Source organism: Camarhynchus parvulus, chromosome 9 (genome assembly GCF_901933205.1).
Source record: "Camarhynchus parvulus chromosome 9, STF_HiC, whole genome shotgun sequence".
In the NCBI taxonomy this organism is placed as follows: Eukaryota; Metazoa; Chordata; class Aves; order Passeriformes; family Thraupidae; genus Camarhynchus; species Camarhynchus parvulus.
In genome coordinates, this window is record NC_044579.1 from 11,901,847 (window position 1) to 11,923,459 (window position 21,613).

The 21,613-nt window shown below is 36.3% G+C and overlaps 1 protein-coding gene across 3 annotated transcripts in view; it reads right to left on the reverse strand.

The window, feature by feature from the left end:
• ATP13A3 (ATPase 13A3) overlaps positions 1-21,613 on the reverse strand; it is a 55,980-nt gene that overhangs the window by 18,455 nt on the left and 15,912 nt on the right. For all 3 annotated transcript variants that reach the window (XM_030954157.1, XM_030954159.1, XM_030954158.1), the window contains 17 exons: positions 17,144-17,237; positions 15,234-15,407; positions 14,550-14,720; positions 14,172-14,242; positions 10,584-10,664; positions 9,800-9,869; positions 8,821-8,955; positions 7,957-8,029; positions 7,058-7,189; positions 5,938-6,117; positions 4,116-4,273; positions 3,269-3,457; positions 2,303-2,364; positions 1,564-1,714; positions 1,358-1,474; positions 312-329; positions 67-220 (listed from right to left, as the gene is read on the reverse strand). In XM_030954157.1, coding sequence (XP_030810017.1) covers positions 67-220; positions 312-329; positions 1,358-1,474; positions 1,564-1,714; positions 2,303-2,364; positions 3,269-3,457; positions 4,116-4,273; positions 5,938-6,117; positions 7,058-7,189; positions 7,957-8,029; positions 8,821-8,955; positions 9,800-9,869; positions 10,584-10,664; positions 14,172-14,242; positions 14,550-14,720; positions 15,234-15,407; positions 17,144-17,237 — 2,030 coding nt within the window. The remainder of the gene's footprint in view (positions 1-66; positions 221-311; positions 330-1,357; positions 1,475-1,563; positions 1,715-2,302; positions 2,365-3,268; positions 3,458-4,115; positions 4,274-5,937; positions 6,118-7,057; positions 7,190-7,956; positions 8,030-8,820; positions 8,956-9,799; positions 9,870-10,583; positions 10,665-14,171; positions 14,243-14,549; positions 14,721-15,233; positions 15,408-17,143; positions 17,238-21,613) is intronic.

Below are 21,613 nucleotides of genomic sequence, written 5' to 3' on the forward strand. Positions count from 1 at the left end.
TTTGAGTTATTAAAATACTCATATTTCAGCTGAGCTATAGAATAAATAAAAAATTTGTTCCTTTACCTGTTTCCTGCTTACACAAGCTGGCAATCACTTCTGGGGCACCTTTCATGTAAGCATCCATTCTCTTTTCCCCTAGAACCCTGGCTATCACACACATGCGCTGCAGCACTGAGGAAAATGGAAACTGGCGCACGATTCCAATTTCATACCCAGTCTATGCCAGACAGGAAGGAAGGAACAAAAGGGTTACATCCACATGCATCTTCAGAAAAACTGGCATGTGCCAAATGAAAAATTACACTTACCGACAGCTCAAACAACTCCTGAAAAACAAAAAATATACAGTCACTCTAAATATCAATTTTGAGTATTTCTTCAGCTACTAACTATTTCAACACAAATCAATAAATGAAACTGCACAGCATTCTTCGTATCAAGTGATAATGTATTTTTAATGGATTTCATAAAAGCTGAATATAAATATACTGCATCTGTTTAGTATCCTTTACTTTAAGTGAGACATAGTAGAATTGTAGAGCTTGATTTCTTGATTAGAATTTCCAAGATCTTTCACAGTTCAAACTGTCTGTTTAGCCTTTGTAAATGACTAAAGTACTATGGTGTTTCAGAATGTGGCCACGATTTTTAAGTATATCCCTCCAAAAATAATGTAGTAAGTTGCAAGAATGTTCAGATGTCAACAACTGCACAGAAATTACTGTGCACATACACTGAGCTCTGAACAAAAGAAAGACAGTTCTATCTACTACAAAATACAACTCATACAAATGTACTGACTTGTTATAACCTCCCACGATCCTACTATGTGATAATCTGGATATACACTCATGGTTAAAATTTCCCTTTGTGAAATATTTAAAAATACTTCAAAATACAGCTAGAAGAAACTTTTACATTTGCTAAGTACATTTTGGTTTTTTACTCAGCACTTAATATTATCTCTAAGGTACCAGAGTGGCAAGAATTCCATGCCACACAGTGACATTAACAAATTATTGTTTTAACTGAAACTGCAAGGTGAGCACACCTAAGCATTTCATTAAAACATAAGAATTTGGTAACACACAAATATTAAAAGGCATAAGCTCAAAAAGCATTACTGTACTTCTTAACCAATCAGTAAAAGCAATAATGCTGACGCTCACTTTGTTCACCTTGAAAGGGGCATATACTGAATCACTACCTTCAACAATGGTTTAAACATGTTTGTTGTATCCTTGCCATCAAAACCCTCACAGTTCTGATCCAATTTCAATTTTATCAGCCAGAACCTCAGCATACAGTAAAATATGTTTCTTTAACTCAAATCAATTGTTTTGAATTTTTATACCATTTCTTGATCTGTTGCTTGCTTGGATTCTGGGGAAAGTTGTTTTGAAGGTCGAACCACTGTTGGCATGATTCGATTATGAAGGGCTGTTTCCTCTTCAGTTGCTTCTTCTAAAATCTATATTAAAAAAAAAAATCAACTAATTTATACATTCATTAACTTTGACTTGCTCATAATGCAATATTCAGGGGAAAAAAGGCACTTACCCATCCTATTGCTTCAAACATCTTCAAATCAAGTGGATCCCCAGAAAGTACCCCTTCAATTTTTGTAAGGGAATGACAAGTTGCCATGCAAGCAACAAACTCTGACTTCAGCAAGCTCTCACTGCAAGCCCTCTCTTCCGGCAAAAGGAAACTGAAACAATGAAGTAATAATATACTTAGCACTATAATTATTTATTATGAGCCACTTCAAAAGGTTTGTTTAGATTAACAGAAGAAAATTGACTGCACAAGTCCCTTCACTTGTGTTTTCACACATCACAGAAAGCAGATTAAGACTCTGGGCTGGAATCTTCAGAACCTATCACAACTTTTTCCTCCTTCAAACACTCAGTGTTCATTCCTTCCTTGTCTAGTTTGATCTCTCATACAAAGCCCTCTTATCACTTAGTACTTAATTAGCTAAGCTAATTCATCTTAGCAGCCCAAAAAGTCATCACTTAGGAGAACAGGATTAAAGAAATATGCAACTGTATCTGCAATAGTTTTGCAGTATGACCATGATGAGGTCTCAGACTAACAAATAAAATTCTGCCTCAGCTTCACTGTGGAGTTTTAATTTCCACTAGACCTAAGCCACAGTTTAAGTGGCATTCCTACAGCACATTATAAAAATGTAAACATATATGAGCTCACACTGAATTTTCTAGTCTCTTCTGCTGAAGCTCTTACAGTACAGCATGAGTATCATATTTGCTATCAGCCCTGAGCTCATCCTTACCGAGCATTTTCCACCCGCTGAATTCCCCAAAGATCCAAGCCATCCTCAGTAAGTGTGCCAGTCTGCAAAGGAGACCAAGGGCATGGCATCAAGAAAAAGCCTTCAGAAACAAATTATCTTCCAGCAAAGCAAAAATTAACAGCTATTTAAGAAAATTTTCTTTTGTTTTCACATACAAATCAAGACTTCATGACAGAAAACACAGTATCTCCTTTGCTTTTTGCTAGTAATTAAGTTCCAAACCCGTTAAATAACTTTCTAAAATATTCAAAGCAGTCATGCTCCTCTCTGGAGACAGGACAAATGAAACAGACCCTTATAATCCAAAGATGATAGCACACCATCCCAATATTCAGAGACAGGACAATGGAAAAAGGGCACTAAACCATTAGTAATATCTTATATAGTTAAAACAATAACTGAAATGTACTTACAGTTGAAATAATACAGTTTTATTATTTGAGATAAAATCTAAGGAGGAAAATTAATTTTATCTAGGAAATAGCCAAAAGCAAATAATTCTGGCTAGCAGCATTACTGCCTTTCATTCATGTTTGGTTAACAAATAATAACAAAATACATTCAACTCAGTACTTTTCATTGAAATGCATTCAACAATACTTTTCATTGAAATTAATGAAAATGAGAAAAAGTCTGACTTCACACCTGAGTTTCTCAGAAGCTTATGTGCTAAATAAAGTTCTTAGTAAGTCTTAACTCACACATTTCTGAGGTGCTAGTAGTAAGTTGGGAGTCTTGAGATAAGAAAACAGCTCAATTACAACAACTTTTTAGAGCACATTAAATTAGGAGAATTGACAGATGGTAAACACTGAATACCTGGAAGCTAACAGATCACAAATCATCTAACTTACATGAAAAATGAGTTTTCCCTCTTCATCTATATAAACTCCCTCTTCTAAGACAATGCTCCTTCAGGTAGCAAGGATTCAAAATTCACCTAACCTTATCAAAACACACAAGATTCAGCTGGCCACAAATATTTATCCTTTGTGGGCTGATGCAGAAGATGCCAATTTTTTTCAACCTTCTTTGTGCATAAACGATGCCAGCAGTCATAGCAGCAGGGAGTGCTGGAGGCACCGTGATGGTGATAATGTCAAGAGACTCGATGATGATGGTACGAGCTGGAACCTGCATCAGAGGTCAGAGTTAATGAGCCAGAATTCACTGCTTACACATTCACCATCCCACTGATGTGCTAACAAGAGCAAAACCCACACATTGTTTTCCCCAGTACAGTGTGTTCTGGATTGCCCAGGAATTTAACATAATCTTCAACCATCATCAGCAACCACAATAATCCAGTCCTAAATTATCCACAACCCATAACTTCACATTTGCACTTTTCTCCCTGGCAATGTACTGCTTTAAAACATTAGCTGAATAATGTAAAATTTTTAGAGAGAGAAAAAAAAAAAACAAAAAAAACTTAACAGTTATCAAGTTATTCCTTGATAAGGACTTTTTTGCCTGCAGCATGTTTAGATGGGTTGTATCCTATTTCTTCCAACTATAAGTCAGATGGTAATCTTACATATAACAAAGATAAAAATCTAGTAATTGGATCAAGAAAAACCAAGGTAAACTCAAATTTCTCTGTAAGATATTAAAATCCTGTTTCTGTGCTGAATTTTATTCTCAGTAACCTTGTCTCACTGCATTGATATAAACTAGAGCAAAAAAAAATTCACTTTAAATCAAATAGTTTCTCATCATATGAAGTGTGATGGAAGTCATGGTCACCCCTTTTCTAAAGTAAGGCAGTTTTGGACCAGAAATGAAAACATACCTCATTTAAGATGCTATTGACAATGGTGTAAAGAAATCCAAAGCCTGCTACCACCACCAGAGACAGGAGAAACAAATAGGCATCTCTGTAGAGCTTAAAATCAGTTGGCTTTGGATACAGTATGGAACGAACAAGCTGTCCTTTAGCAGTACTAAAGCCTAGAAATAAAATGGAGTAAGTTATTAAAAATACAAACAAAAGTAAAGCTATTAAAATACATTAAAAACCTCAATAAAACCCTTAAGCTACTAATTTCATTACAACTGTTTCTCAATATCCACAGCAGATGTTTTGCAATACTGTAATTAAGGTGCTTACATGTGCACATCATACTAAGGGCTTCTCTCCTACGGCAAGGACATGCAGCTGATGCAAAGAAACCCCTCCTCTGCAGCAGCAGCAAATCCTCACATGGTTTGGCCTGGCAGAGTTTGTTGTACTGTTTTTGTCCCTCACAGTGCAGAGCTAGTGGACATATTTATTGTCTAATTAAGCCAGTCCTTGCAGAAAAGAAAATTAAGATATTCAGAGTCCAACATCAAATACTTAAATGGTAGGTCTACTTAAGTTCCCTTGAGAGCCAGAATGAAAGATTCAGAAAAAACTGCAATGCAGGGAGTAATCTTCTGAGAAGGGCACCTCCTGATGGCATTTTGACAATTAAACTAGGAGACTATCCTTCTAAAGGTCTTACAGTTGAACAACCAACAGATATCCCAAGGGCCTCCTTGAACTTTTGCCTCGACGTTTAAAGAGGCCAACATTAATGCCCAATTTTGTGTGCCTAAAACATTTTTCATCTGCTTAGACTTCAAAGTCTATTACTACAACCTCAATGTCAATGCCAGGTCTTCTGCCATTAGTGACAGCTCCCTGACAGGTTTTCAGCGTGCAAGCCCCCACAGCAAAGGCTGGGCCCTTCCTCAGGGCCTTTCCTTCAGCAGTTCATTTCTGTTGCTGTTTGGGCTCACCCTGCTGGGCACATGAAATTTATTTAAGAAACAAAACAAGTTCAGATGCGTATTATAAAAGGGCAGATGTTTTCAACGGAAGGAAAATATTTTTTGGGAAAAAAAGACTAATTAAAGCCTCAAGAAAGAGAATAAAACAAAAAATCAGAACCTTTACTGCTAAAGCAGACTAACAGAAGATGAAAAGAACACACCAGAGTAAGAAGCAGCTAATTAGGATGAAGTTATTTGTTGGAAATCTTGCTTTAAGTAGCAATCCAGTCAATACAGTCCAATTTATTCTAACTTGTTTTATTGCACCTTGGATTATAGCTCACAGTCATTTATTTTGTGGCAATTTCCTTAAGATGATCTTTGTAAAGCAGAATACCACAATTATACTAGCTTGTGCAACTGGTTTTCATAAACATTTAATACCAGATCTCTAACATATGAATTAGCATTTCTGTAAATAGATCAAACTAATTTTTAAAGTAAATGTTATGTACTTTGAAATAACTATAGGTAAAGAAAAACATTTGGCATTGTGAATGACTCTGCTAAAATCAGCTGTTCCCCACTATCCACCCAAACCTTTTCCAAGAGGCACATGCAGTTCAAACAACACACTACAAAAAAACCTCTAAAGGACATGAAAACACATTCAAATAAGTTTTCAATTGATGCTGAAGACTTTTTTCCTTGCCAACTGTTAATCTTCAGACCACCATCTAGTTTTCATCATTGTTTTAAGACTTTTATCAAGCTATTTGGGGTACATTCCTTTACCAAGTTTAGCAGTATCAGCCAGTTGACACACGCCTACAAAAAGGAGTAGTAGATTAACAAGGGATAAATGTAACAATCAATACCTGTCCTCACTACCAGAGCTTTGACCAACTCCCCAGTGTAGAAGCGGGTCTGGATGACATTGGTCCCACAGAACAGCGTGTGCCGCTTGTGCACCTCGGGACTGTAGATCTCATCTCCCACTGCTTTTGGATATTCTGAAGGATTTGGCAGATTAATCTTTGTGACAGGAACACTTTCACCTTAAAGGAAAGAAAGTCTCTAAGCAAGATCAGAGAAGAACAGACATTTTTTTCATTCATAACTACAAGTAGAATAATCTAATCTCACTTTACCAGCACAGGCAGACTTATGGAAGTCATCTTCCTTTTAGCATTTTAGGTAGTCTCTCCCCTTACCCAAATGCTATTTAACTATTCCTTACAGAACTTCTGTGCCCCTTATTTCAAAATCACAGTTTGTGATATAAAACACAGTCCATTAAAACAAAAAACAGGACAAGCTTCCCACTCTTGCTGAAAACCATCCCCCCCATCTTTACTCAGAAAAACTAGAAGCTGAAGAAAATTATTCTCAGCTCCTTTGGTGACCAAGTGCTCTCAAGCTAGAGGAACAATCAATTTTTATCAGTTGCTAGCAACAGCAAGAGGATCAAGTATATTTACAAAAAACTGAACACAATGGAACACACAGCCTCTGAACTAAAATTTTCTAAAGGCTGTCAATTTGGACAGATTCTCCTAGGAATAACAAAAAGTCCATCCTAGTTACTGAAGCTGTCCTTTAAATACATCAGACCCCTGATTTCAGTGTATGCAGGCACAACTTGAGATAATAATTTGTGGTTTTAAATACAGTAGAATATTCTACTCACTACCTTCATTTTTGGAAGAAGCTAAAAAGTTTGGGCAAAAATTTTCTCAAGAAACAGGCTTCTGAACTCCATCTGCACTGAGAACATCAATTTAAGAGGCAGGAAGACAAACTATGAAGAAGAAATTTTTTTAACAAGAAACAATCACTCATTTTTGGAGTTTCCAAGATAAGCAGGACACAAGTACCTAAATACTTCAGAACATGTCTAATTGTAAGAACATACACATTTCAAACAAAATAAACATATCCACTTCTGCTAAAACATACTGCAAGTAAGCATGCACAGAGGTATAAGCCAATCTTTACCTGTTAGCATACTTTCATTTACAATGCAAGTACCACTGAGCAGTACTGCATCACACGGCATAATTGTCCCATTGGATGGAATCAACATGGTATCTCCAGGCACGAGGTCGGTGGAAAGGATTTCTTCTATTTCTGAATATTGGAACACAAACAATTTACCTGAAAATAGCCATCACCTATAAAACCTGATAAAGATCCTCACACTCAAGATCTAGGTAGTGACATGTACAACTATTAATAAAATGAAGTACAACTTCATTTAATTAATGGCACGAAGAGATTTTAAAAATATACAGAAAAAGCCATTGATAAACCCCAATTCCACCACAGATTAAACTACAGAGCACATGGATAGAACATGACAAACTAAAAGAATCAAGCTTATACAAAAGATATTAATCATTAACCACAGTATAACTTCAGTATAAAGATATGACTCCAACACAAATGTATGTCTTAAAAGCAGCATAATGCATCACACCTTTTGGATACCACATCTTTAACTGCTGTGATATCCAAATGAGGGAAGTTCAGAAATCATCTTGCAGCCCTTGTTGGGTAATAAATTGTAATGGAGACCAAACACATGCACATCTTAAAGTCAAGAAAAAAACTAGAATGACAATTATATAAGTGGAATGGTAGAGAATGAGAAACAGCAATAGAACAAGCACCTAATCTAGAACAAACCTCATACTCACTGAAAATTCCATCTAGAAGGTTAACCCTGAACACATTACACTATCTAAATTCCACTTTGAACTTCTTTTCCCCTGCAATTTTGCTATGGAATGCAAGCATTTCAAGCTGATTAAAGAAAGAACAGATGCAGACCCACTTTACACTCACACTTCATGAGCAATTTAAATTCAACCTTCCAAGCCACGTGTGAAATTTACCTTGGTTTCCTCTGCACACAGAAACCCTTACAATGCTGTGAGCTGCTACCATGTCATGTAACATAACATATTGCTGCAAAGGGGAAAAAAATTCATTATTCAAAAGCACAGCTCGTCTTCTTCTAAATGCACATTCTACAGTAGAAGTGATGAGATTCTCTACTAACATTCTTTAACAACAAAACTCTACTCAAAACATTCTCTTGAACATAGTTTAGAAAACTTATGGGCAAATAAATTTTGAGTGCATCAACCTGTACAGACTCCTATTTTAACAGCATTCTGGAAGCAAACATACACTGTCCTGTAAAAATCTTATAAAATCATTTGGTAATTTACAAAAGTAACAGCTACAGTAGTTGTATGAGCTTGAATTAAGGTAGAAGTTGTCTGGGTTTTTTTTTTTTTTCCTCTGGTCTGAATTCAGAGATTGCAATTTAAGGATAATTACTCCTTTGATTCCTATCAGCTAAGTCTACAGAGCAAACTGAATCACCAGTTTAACAATCTATATGCTTCACTGGTGCTCAGTTCTGCAGGACCTTTTCAAACAAGGAAACAGCACAAGATGGAATCACTACTGTCAATAAAACTTGGTACATAAACTTGTGTCCAGGTTTTATCTAAGCAAGGGAGTGTTTCTGCTGTCTGAGGCCAACCTGTTGATTCATCAGCATGGAAAGGCTGCAAAGGTCTCAAAGAAAACTATATACCCAAATTCTTTCAGCTCAAAGAGGGAAAATGCATAGCAATATTCTATCTGTATAACTCTGAAAAATTCTTAAAGATTTGTAGGCAATTTCATAACAACATAAGGCAATGAGTAAAAAGCCAAAAAGATGCATCCATTTTCTTTGAACTTACCTTTCTAATGGTGTAGAGTGAGCTAACAATGGATATTACAGACATAATCACAATTGCTAATGCATAGTAGTGATACTCATCAGTGATCCACAATATCACACTGAACAACTGGAAAATGTAAAAAGGGTTGAGAACCTAGAAGAGTGACAGAACATTCAAGTTACACCAAAAGGTCACATGGGTTCTCCATCAGAACAAAGCTGAAATTATCTTCCTCCAGGGAGAAGACAATTTCAGTTCTTTATACATACTTTTTGATTTGCCAGATTGATCCTTTTTTTCACTACCTCCTCAGCCTCTCAAAAGCACAGTTCTCACTCAAATAATACACAAATTCAGACTTCAAGACTGCGTGCATTTCCCCCTACACCTCAAAACAAGGCAATGGCAATATCTGATGCACCTTAAGGTATAATTCTTAAACAAATTTGGATGTTATTTTCTATTTATTCTTAATAAATGCCCGGATACCTCAAGTTCTTACTCTGTTAGATCAGGTTGGAAAGTTTCTTTGTTCAGAAGTTCTACTGTGCATTATTACAACACAAGATAACAAACCAGTTATTCAAATCCACATGATACAACGAAAATGGAGCAAATCCAACAATACTACATTTCATTTGTTCATTAAACGAAATATGTTGTAAATATATAATCCCTGGCCTCCTCATAGAGAACATAAGTCATTTTATGTTTTAAATTAATTACAAAAAATAAATAAGATGCTGACCCTTTCAAAGAATTCTGATATGTTTTCTAATGTCCTTACTACGGCACCAGACTGTGAACTCTGCAGAGCTCATAGCTGAGGCCTCTTTCATTCTTAGCTCTAAGGAGAGCTGAAAAAAAATGTCCATATGATTTTGTTTTAGAATGCTGGGCTCTAGGGGAAGGTTTACAGCAGTCAATAGTCATTGCACTTGAAACAACTTTCAATTATATAACTTTTTTCTTTAATTTGTTAAAGAAAAGATTTTACCTCCTTAACCAGAAGCTTAAAAATGGAAGGCACTTTCACAGCAATTTCATTTACTCCATAGAATGCTTTTCTGCATTAAAAAAGAAAAATACAAAAAAAAGTCAAGTTTTTTTAGGAGTCTTATTGATGTCAAAGTAATTCCAATAATCTGATCAAGTATAACATGTCCCCAAATCTGTGACTCTCGTCTTATTTATCAGAGTTTCAAAAAGTGCTTTTCAGAAAACATTTACCTAGTGAGATGTTCCAATACAAAGATAATTATTTTATACTTCAATTTAAACTGTACCTTATTTTTTAGATTCTTTCATAACAAGATTTCTCTGTAAACTGTGTATGAGTCCAATGTTATTAAATATGTCATTCTGAAATCCAGTATGTGATTCTCATTCGCTTAAGCTTAAACCAGTGTTAACTCTTACCCTGCAGTAAGACAATGTTTTCAAGGTCCTGTATCTTAGTTTTATTCTTAGCACAAAAAAAAGGCAAATCATGAAAGAGGGAACAAGAAATCAAGCTCTGATGGGGCCAGAGCTGATTAGATGACAGCGACATGAAAAAGCCCTTAAAATTATCTGAGGGGAAAGGCTTTTATTTTAGACACAGATTGCCAGAAGATGAATTGATAAGCAAGCAGATGCTCCCATATTTCAACCTGTATGAAGGTCTCATTTTCAAAAAAATCAGACACTGATCATTCAATTGTCTTCTGTGCTCTTTAACACTCTGAGCACAGGTAATGAAACATCAACAACTCTTCCCTCAAATACTACTGCAATATTACCTGTAATCATGCATTCCCTTTGTCAGTCCTGTGCTGTGTTCGTTATGAATTGCAGAGCAGAAGGTAGATTCATCTAGGCCTCTAAATAAAGGAAAAGTCAATGAGTTATTTAAAAAATCTGATATTTAAAATTAAATCTTCAGTGACTCAAAAGAGCTAGGTCTTTGCCAAGAGGTATACACCATTTTATAAAACAACAAAATCTATGGGCAAATGTGTTCTTAGCTGGTTTTGTCACAACTGCAGATACCAGTAACACATTAAAAGCAATCTTTTTGTTGATATATGTTACTCTGTAGGATAATAATACCTATTCCAATCAAAATGGAGACACAAAATGAAGTAGAATACTAGCATAACTAGTATTCAAAGGCTTCTAAAAAGTGAGCAAGTTTTATAAAACATTATATGAAATCAATGTGAATTAACATTTCTTTAAATTATCTTCGTTTGACTCTAAATAGCAATGGAAGATTTTTAGAAATAATTATTAATTTACTAAATACATCTATACCACAGATATTTTACAGCATCTTACTATCACAGTGTTATCCATGACTAGGAAAAATGCATCCTACATTTTCAGTTTTTCTTATCACCAGAAGATCCATTTTCACAGGATTTCTCCACATGCTGTGAAAGCCAATGCTATGCTTTAGGAAATCCACAGATATGCAGAAACATCTAAAACATCATTGTTTACAGCTATGGGATTGTGTTAACTATCAAATGCAGAAATCAGATGTATGTTGCCCAATATCTCATGGACATACTTTAGAAAGGAAAATATCATCACCTTCCAAAAAGCTTTCACAGACATTATGACAAAAATCAGTATTATTCCACACTAATGTTTTTTATATTGGATATCTATTAAGTTATCTGTCAAAAAGGATTCAGAGTTGTCCCAGTAGAAAAAAAGAAAAAACCCAACTCTTTATTGTGCATATTTTGTAACAATTACTTCCATTCTCTAGAACACAGGGAAAGCTTTAAATATCCTCACTACTGCAAAGCCTAGGATCACGTTCCCACCAACTGCTTGTACAAGAACAGAAGTTGAAAATTATGTGTTAACCTGGCCCTAAGTTTACCAGGTTTCTATAAACCTTTTTAAGTTCAAGGATTTTAAAAATACTATTTTAAAATTTAAAATACACAAAACTCTGTTAACAGCTGTGTCTTTTCCTCCCACTCTACCATGAACAACTTTTCTTTTCCTGAAGGAAAACAAATGTAACGGTGGATTTAAGGAGGGTCTCTAAATTTAAGCGCTCTATAAGCAAATATGCATACCTATGTGTGCCATGTCCATGCAAGGACAGAGCTTCTAGCACAGTGCTCTCTGCTTTTCACACTACTGCTACAGACTGAATTCCCAGGGCATTAAAATCCCTGTATGCAGACTTTATTATATAAAGCACTCATCAACCCACTCAGAAATTCAGTTGACAGTAGCTAAAACAAAACAGACATCCAAGGTCAGAGTTGCATCCTCTTTGGCTATGTGACCAAGCCTGACTTAGTCCAAGAACAATTACACTTGCATTTCCTGTGTTTAAAACAGTGATTGTAATATTATGGTAATATAAAAAGAACAATGATATGAAACTCAAGGTCTCATAACTGAATTAGTTGCCCAAGAAATCTCAATTTGCCCTCCCTTGTGTGTTGTGTTAAGCCTTTCATGATGTGATCAAACTGCTCTGTCTTTGAGTGCTTGTGTAACTGCAGCCCACAGTGAATGCTCCTCATGATGCAGGGTTGTGCTTAGATCACAACTACAAATGTGCTGCCTGCTTTAAGGGTTTTACTGTAAAGGCCTCTGTCTCACAGACTCTCTCTTCATAAATATTAACTTCATTCTCTACCATATGATTAGGTAATATCAATTTTTGGTTTATACATATAAACTGAAGGGCAGAATAAGAAGATATATCTTAGAGAAGGACAACTTTTTCAAGACTTCTTTTCAGAATATTTATCATTCACAAGCTCAGATATTATTTTGCACATGGTATCTAGTACTTCACTACACAACCATACACTTAGGAGGAAAGTTGTAACAAACTGGCATTTTTATCTGACCTTGTGGAAAAGTGACTTAGCGCTCTAACAGTATCCAGTATGTCTCAGATCCACTTTTTTCTCCTCTTTTTTATTCAATAGCTAAATAATCATGTCCAGCTCAGCTACTGTACCTGACTAAACAAGTGGCCAGGCTCAGTCATGGCCAATACATCAAACAAAGGAAAGTTTGGCTTATCAGCAAGAATGTGATTGAATAAATGCTCCCATAACTTCACAGGCATATCTGAGATTTTTCCAGGGCTTATAAATTGGCTGAGTTATCACAAGAACATCAAAAGGCACAGTCAAATAGCCACAAATGCCAAGTTTCAAGTCACTGCTTTAATGCTAAGGAACAACATTTTTTTCTAAACACATGGAGTCATATGATTTTTTTCCAATACCTGTTTTTAAGATACAAGTACAGTTTCTTAATCTCATCTGTGGGAACTATTCCCTTTGAACAGTTTAAATTAGGAGCACTATAGGCATGAAAACAGGAGCCTGCAATGCAAAATGATGAGTGTCACTACCTGCACGACTGTATTTCATGGGAGGCTTAACACAAAAAATGCATACAAAACTTTTAATTACTTACTCCTGAAAACTGAGACATTTCCACCCTCCCAGATGAGGACTGCTCAGTTTTGTAATTGCTTGTGTGGCAGCAATTTATTGAAATTATTTTCATTGCTGATAATTTTCCATATTATTTGCACATACCTTTTTGGGAAAAAACCCATCTCCACATGATGGTTCAGTGCAGTGAACACTAATTCAAGCTTAAAATAGATTTTATTTGTGATCTGAATTTATTGTTTTAATGACCAGTTGCCAAAAATGGAGAAGCCTGTGCTCATTTAACTTATGGCACTATGAGACAGCCTTATCAAAGAAAGAAAAATTTTCTTCTTCAACCCTAACATCATGCAACACTCTTGCTGGATGAAAGAAAATACAGTGCATCACAAGCTAGTGCGGCCCACTAAAAGACATTTTTTATCAGTGCAACAGACCTGTTTTTGTTACTAAAGAGTAACAAAAGATGGCTCAGATCCAGCTCAACTGCACTAAAAATTAGAAATAGACATACACAAACATGAGCAAAAAAGGTATTTGGTGAATTCCTCTTCTTCCTAGATACTCCTTTTGGATCTAGCTCAGCAACACAAAAAACAAACTTATTCTATCATAAGCAAAGTTTTTGAGTGTTTGTAGAACTACTACTGTCTATGAACAGATGCTCTGATTCTGAACTAACACTCCAAGAACAGGCAAAAAAGCCTGCAGAAGCATGCAGCCTGTCACCCTACACAAATCACACCAGATAAAGGCAGGTTAAACAAACACCTTCCTTCCAAATTCTCCCTGCCCTCACTATGGTTCAAACAAAGACTCAATGAGCTGAAACAGCTGGTCAGAAAATAACACCAATTTTCAGCATGTTCTTAGGCAGGCTATTTTATTTTTTTTTAAATACAGTTTGAAGCACAACACATAAGAAAGAAGTGCTCTTACCGTACAACATCAAAACTTTGAACTGAATCATTCCAAAAATATTTCACACTGTGATGTGTGAAGTAACGAATCTGTAAGGGCAACAAAACATAGATGTCAAACTGGTACCACTTAACACCTCTCCTCTGACTGACTATTCTGAGAGGTGACAGAAACTGAATTTAGAAAAGCTTCACTGAAAAATGAATACTTTTCTTTCAACATAATATTTCAAGCTTTCCACAATTTTCAGTAACAGTTGATTGAGGAGACTTCTGTTCCACTCAAAAATGAGTTAGACTTTCAAACAAAAGTAGCAGCTCACATTTACTGTACTGTGTGCGTTTATTCTCAACAGTACTTGAGAATCACCCAGCACAGTACTGCATCTTTACTTACAGGCAAATGTTTTCTTGAATCGTTTTTATTCTCCTCTGCAGCAGATTCAGAGAAATGAACAGCATGGCCATTTGAAACCTTGTGCACAACAGGGTTAGGATTCTGTAAAGGATTGGCTCCCAAGGAAGGCATAACACGAACCTTTGCACAAAACCATATCTTGAATTCATCCTTAGAAAGAGGGGGGAAATGAGTCAGCTGAAAGAGCATTTAAACAGCATTTTACTACAACAGCTGTAGTAAAATCACAGATCATAGATTAGCAGAGCCCATACAGAATTACAGAACATATCTCCATGTTAATATCAGCTACCTTAAGAATAATTTTATTTCCACAATTCTAAAAGCACATTTTTGCACTTGGGTCAGCAGTTACATCTCACTTCAACAACTGTATCTTTGCTGAACGAAGAAGGCGAAACCATGTTTTAGCTTATAGGAACAAGGTATTTGTTCTGTAACTGCTGATGACAACAGCATTCCTGTATTTGATTAAACTGAAAGACAGACTACTCGCTATGCCCCTGCAAACAGCTGTCCGCCTTCCCACACAGTCATTCCCCAGGAGCACCGTTCTGCACTGCTGTAAAGCACAGTCATGTCTACACTGCAGGCAGGGACTGCTGTACTCCAGCACACAGAAGGAGCTGCAAACAGGGAGAAGCACATCCCCTGCACACTTACAGTCGTTCTCAGCAGAACCACCTGGCAGTCCTTCAGAGCAGCCCTTCTGCACGTCGCTTTCACACGCCACTGGGGCATCCAGTAGAGGAGGAGGAGAAGAAAGCCACCAGAACAGATCACTCCCACAGTAACTAGCACCAACTTCCAGCGACACAGATCATAGCCATAGATCTCCTGCATGGCAGTAAAACAAGTAATGATGACTCTCTTAATTACTGTGCTTGGGATGCCAACATTAATTTTTCATAATGTGCAGTATTTAAAGCAAATCAAATTTCAAAGCCATTTCCTCTTTTTTCTTTTCTGGGGGAAGGAAAGATTTGGAACACTTAACACACGGTGGAGTGGAAGCAAAAAGGAACACTGTTTTGCTTATTCAGAAATACAAACATCAATAAAAGCCTGACAGAGGCAGATCATCCACTGTGTAAAACAATTCATTGCAAGACTGTCTCCTCTCTGCACTGCTCCCTAAGGACTGAGGCTGCAACACAAACTGCCTTAACTCTCAGTGAACAACATTTTTTGACCATGACACAGCACAGTCAGCTGAACATTTAAGAGCAAAAGTGTGTGGTTTTGTCAAATGCTGATTTTATGACATAGCATTTGATTAGCCAGCATTCATAGTTTTGAATTACTACTGCAGGCTGAATTTTATACATTCTAAAAAAGCTCCTCAATATATCAAACATCACTTTCTAGTAGAGAATTTTGCTTAGTTTGCCTGTCATTTAAAAAGAAATGCTACTTTACAAACTCCAAGACTCACTCTAAGGTTCTGTAATTTGCACCAGTTAGAAAAATCCTTTTCCCATGAAAAAACCCCCAAGTATTCAGTGTGCAAGCACCAAGTCAACTTGATGACAGCCAGGAACAGAAAATAATTTAGTGATTTACTGGACACTGTTTTACATTCCTGAGTTTCACATTACATCATTAGATTATATTTCCTGTTGTAAAAGGGTAATGAAGTTTCCCATTGAGTCCCACCCATTGTTCATACTGACACAAACTTCTTGGATTTTTTTTTTAACTTTTCGTTAAACAGTGCTGGAAATTGTTTAAACTCCTTTCCTAAGAAAAGGCGTTTTAAAAGTTTGGTTTGCCACCTTCTCTGATGACAAAAAGCAGAAATAAAGCCCATTTTCTCCTAGCCCCAAAACACTCTTCAGCAATAAAAATAGGTGAGTGAAAGACGGTGAGAGTGATCAATGCTTATTTTCAGAAGAAAATAAAATTATTTCCTCAAAAAAAAAAATCATTTTAGTGATCAGGCCATAAGCACCTCCTGTTCTAGGATGCATTTGCTTACTTTCTGTATTAGAGCTGTCTAGTGAAGATCTACTTTTCCTAGCAGTGTGGACAAGGACAGAACAGTCACAGAAACCTATCATTTTTGGAAACAAAAATCCCTATATATACCAAATGGACTAGAAAAATCCCTATGAACCCCAAGTGAGCTAGAAATTGAAAGAGTAGCTGCTAGTACTTTCCTGTCAAAGCTTCCTGCTTTGCATCACATTATGAAGGATTAACCTGTCTTAAAATACAACCAAAAATCTCCAGGATTTGGACAGAAGAAACCCCAACTAAGCAAAGAACAACAAAATAATGGTAATAAAAAACCAAAACACAACTCACTTTGTTTCCATTTTCATGTGTAAAAGTGGAAATGTTAAGCACCAAAATGGGTTATCTATTGGACTACTGACCTTAACAAAAACCTTTCCTATCCCAAGACTAATTTCTTAATATCAAAAAATATTGCCAAGGATAATCTTATAAAATTGCTAAATTCATTTAAACAGAGACAATCCACTTCCCAATGTTATATGCCCCCTTTAAGCAGAAAACCCTGAAAATGTGTTTCTTTCATTGTATAAAAAAAGATTAACAGAATTCATTACCATCTCATCTTCCTCTGCTTTATTGACATATTTCTTTTCTTCTTTCTCCATGTTTAGTATGATATGGAACTTCTCGACTTGAGATATGGAAGACCTTCAACAAGACAAGAATTAAAAATGAAAACAACATTACTGATTTTATATCTAAGTTTAAGGTGGTTTCAAGTTACTTTTGGTAAGTACATATATAAAACACAACACTGACCAAATATTAATATTTATCTTCAATTTGCACTGTAGCTAGTTTCTAGAAGTAACTATCCAAGGAGGTCTATAAAAGCTTTATGACTGAACATCAGATGACTACAAGTGAAATACTGCAGAAACATCAGGATTTAAAAGAGGAGGAAGAAGCTTGTACCAATTTAACTCGGCTACATTCTACATGCAGCAAGCAGTTTTTGGTATGTTCTACAAGCTTCATGATGGAAATGTAAATGAATCCTGTAACAAAAAAAAAGCTTAAAAGAAGTAGGTTAATATTACACATTTTTATCACTCTATATGTAATAGTTCCAATCAGATGCTTTCAGAAGTCAGGCTATCCTTCAAGAGGAAATACACAGTACCCCTGAGATCTACACTTCTCATCTGAACAGAATAAATACTTGCTCAAAAACATTTAGTCCCCGGTTCATTATTTCTTAATCAAGACAAGCTTTTTGGTCAGTCTTTCCCCTTCTTTCCAATTCCTCTACTATTCAGTTTGCATCAAAATCTCTCACAGTTGCTAATCTTGAGAGGTGCTTTGAGGACAGATTATGATCACAATTTTCATGAATAAGAAAAGGCATGGAAAAAATATGACACTGTCTACAAGATGAATGTAGTGCACACAGATCCCTACTCCAAAAGGGGAGAGCTACAAACCAAGGCTAAATACAGTGAGGCTTATCAGAATTTTCCTCATTGCATAAGCAAGAAAAATCAAAAGTACCATGTCAAACCACCAAATTTTTGAAATGAAAACTGCATCTAACCTTCATCTGGGCACCCCTGTATATGTTAATTGTATATAATTTATAATTAATGCACAGGAACAAAAAACTACCGCAATTAAAATCACTAAATAGCCTGTGCTCACCTACCAAGACATAGATTAACTGTAATTCTCTGCACTGACATGGTATAGCCTTCAATTTTATTTACTGCACATACATAAATCTCTCAGAAGACAGCACTTACTACCACAGCTTATAACCAGTCCTCAAGTATTAAGTCACAGCACAAGCAGCTACTCTAATTGTCCTTTTTCAGGTTGTTATTATTAATAAGTACATGTTATTTTTAATAAGTCACGTTAATAAGTACAATCACTACCAACTTCTCTGCCACTAACTCCCCAACATTTTCACAAACCAAACCACCAGATTACAAGTCAGATCCTCTCAAAGCCAGCCCCTGGATCCATGCACTTACATTCACCAGCAATGCCAGCTTCAAAGGGTCCCTCCTCCCATCTCCTGCAGCTTATGTACAGCATCACATGCACACGTGTTTTCTGCCACCTAACATCTCCTTCCCACTTAACCCAATAAATGAAGCAGGAACCCAACAGCAAAGGTTTCTTCTGCTACCCAAAACTGGATCTCCTCAGAAATCTATTCCCACTGCTGAATAAGGTCCTAGTAGAAGAAACACACACTCAAAGGAGAGAACTGCATCACAGCACAAAGCTGAGTCTCAGGTGAGAAGCAGCTCAGTACCTCATAAATTGATACAGTTGGCATTTTGTTCTGAATGGAAGGAAACTAACTTACCAACAACTGCCTCCTTTGATTGGAACATCAGCTCACGCTTCCTTGATTTGTTAAACTGAAGATTTTCTATTGCTATACTATAATTTTACTGCAGATTTATTTGGAAATTAATCCACACAAGTCATTCAAGTTCTAAACCACACTTTCATTTAAATTGCCACTTTCTTAACTAAGGAGCTTTCTATCCTGGGAAAGATAAGATATACATAGAACCAGTTAAAATCTGTCCTAAATCTACACAGGGCTGCTAAGAAAGCTCCTGAGGACAATCTTTGAATTAATTACATCAAACAACTTTATGTACACCATACAAATCACATTTTCAACCAAGAAGTCATGCAGCCAGAAAATGTTCTGTGTATTTACAGAATTATACTCCTAATAGAGTTCACAGGTCCAGGAAAGGATTTTCAGGTTAATCATACTTGAGCTAGTCTGCTCTTTAACAAACACACACTTCCCCACTACAATGTACAGTAACATCAAAAAGGGTTCTGTAGGCAACTCTCCAACCTTGATGGACATATCAAGTAGGAATTTGATACAGGAAACCACCAGGCAGAAAAATAAATGCAAATAGCTTCCAGATCAATGGATCTCAACTGAGATTTCCATTTGGCCAATATGGGACCTTGTGGGACATCATGGCAGCGTGAGAAAGAAGCGCAATTGCCTTCATTTAGGCAATGGGAAGGAAGATCAAGTTGTGGGTCTGAAGTATGAAAGGAAATCTCAGCACTAGCAATAATTCCTGTGATTCCTCTTTGAACAGCTGGGTAGAATCAGACAGGGAATACATGAGGAGAATTAAGAGGCTATTTCTGACTCACATCATTATTACTCCATCTGCATTATTTTATACAGACTCATTTACTGAACAACCTTCAACTAACATGAAGTTAGTTCTCAACATGGCACATACTGCTGGTAGTTTTCCATATTAAAGTCTGATTCAAATCTCTAAACTTAAAAAGCATTATAGAAAGATTTTCTTTGTTGATGGGTCATGAAAATTATTCCTATTCCACAAGAAAGAACTGCACTCTCCCTCCAATCACATCTCTTCTGGCACACCATCAGCCCAAGCATGTCACCACAAGTTCAAATGGGTAAGTTCTGTGGTTTGTGTCCCACTGCCCTGTTGAAAGCTGGGGTTGAACACCACCACTTGGTGCTGCCTCCTTGGGTGACTTCAGGCCGCTGGGTCAGACTGAAAAAACCTTACCAATTCAGAGGAGACTTTAGCAATCTGCATTTGAGTTTTACTTCCTTCCTTCTGTAATATGATGGGGAATAAAACATTACTTTAAACCTTTAATTAAAGATTTAAATATAAACCTTGGTCTTTCCAGACCAAGTAAGAGACTATGACATTTTACTAGTACTCAAATTGAAGTGAGGTGGAAATCCACTTGCAATAAGCAATATGAACATGAGAATATCCAAATACAATGTGCCTCTGATGCACATTACAGGCTGCCACTCAGCCTCTCTCTGACCCAGGAGTGAACAGCCAGAGAAATCCTCTGCCCCTTTTAACAAATTGAAAATAGCAACCTTTTAAAGAAAGACTTATAACCAATGGAAATGCTGAAAGTTACTATCACTCCACTCATAATTTTTACTTATTGCATTGCTATTGTATAGCTAAGCATATTCTAGAGTCAGAGTAGTAGAAAATATCAAAAAGGTCTGTAAAAGAAAAGGCGGCTTGCCACTGAGATTAAGAAAATGAAATCTCTTGCAACATTGTGTAACAATGTAGGTACAAATTTAACAAATGGTCCAGAACTCAGCTAAACAGTGTCTGAACTCCAAGTACTTCTAAGAGCATACATTTGAGTCACAAGCTTAAACAGTAAATCTGCAACTCTGCAAAAAACATAGTATCTAAAAATTAAGTTGAACAGCATTTCCAATTTGTTACTGTCCTGAAGAGTGTGCAGCTGTGAGCAGGACAGCAGCACCTGCAGCCTCAGACCTAAGTTGATACTTAAGTCCAAGTAAGATACTTATTTTGGAGCTAAAATAAATCACAAATTGGATCACTAAAGAAATTACAGCAGTGTACAGAGTTTAAAACTATATGCATCCCTCACAATGAAGAAAATGCTGCACTTTTTCTCAATTACTACACCACTCCATATTTGTCCTTCTATCCTGACTAAACCAGGATACCAAGCAATTGTACCAAAATATTTGAAAGTAACAAACATTTGTAGCAACAGCACAAGAGGTGCAAGTGAAGTTATGGAGTATTTATTAAGGAAATTGTTCTAAAAGCACCAGAGCAAGTCTCCATCAGTACACCTGAACATTTCTGCAAGCCACACTTTTAAAGGACTACAGGCTTACTTCAAGTCAATTTCCAACAGCTGGCATAATCAGTAAACCACTTCAGCACAAATTTTACCCATAGACTTTGATTTTTGGGGAAGCAAAAGACAATCTTCCCTCTGTTGCCTTCAACATTCGTCCCAATTCCACAATCCTTAAAAAATAAATAATACACGTTGTTGCCATCTGTTTATTCTTCCAGTTTTTCAATATAAGTGGCAGTTTCATAGCTTCAAGAGAAAATTTTTAAAGTCTGGACAAATTACAGCTCCAAAAGGAGAAATTTTTAATATCTCCTGCAACCACAGGGTAATTTAAACCCCAGATTTCTCAGATTAAAATATAATTTTTAAAGCTGAAGTCTTTAATAAAA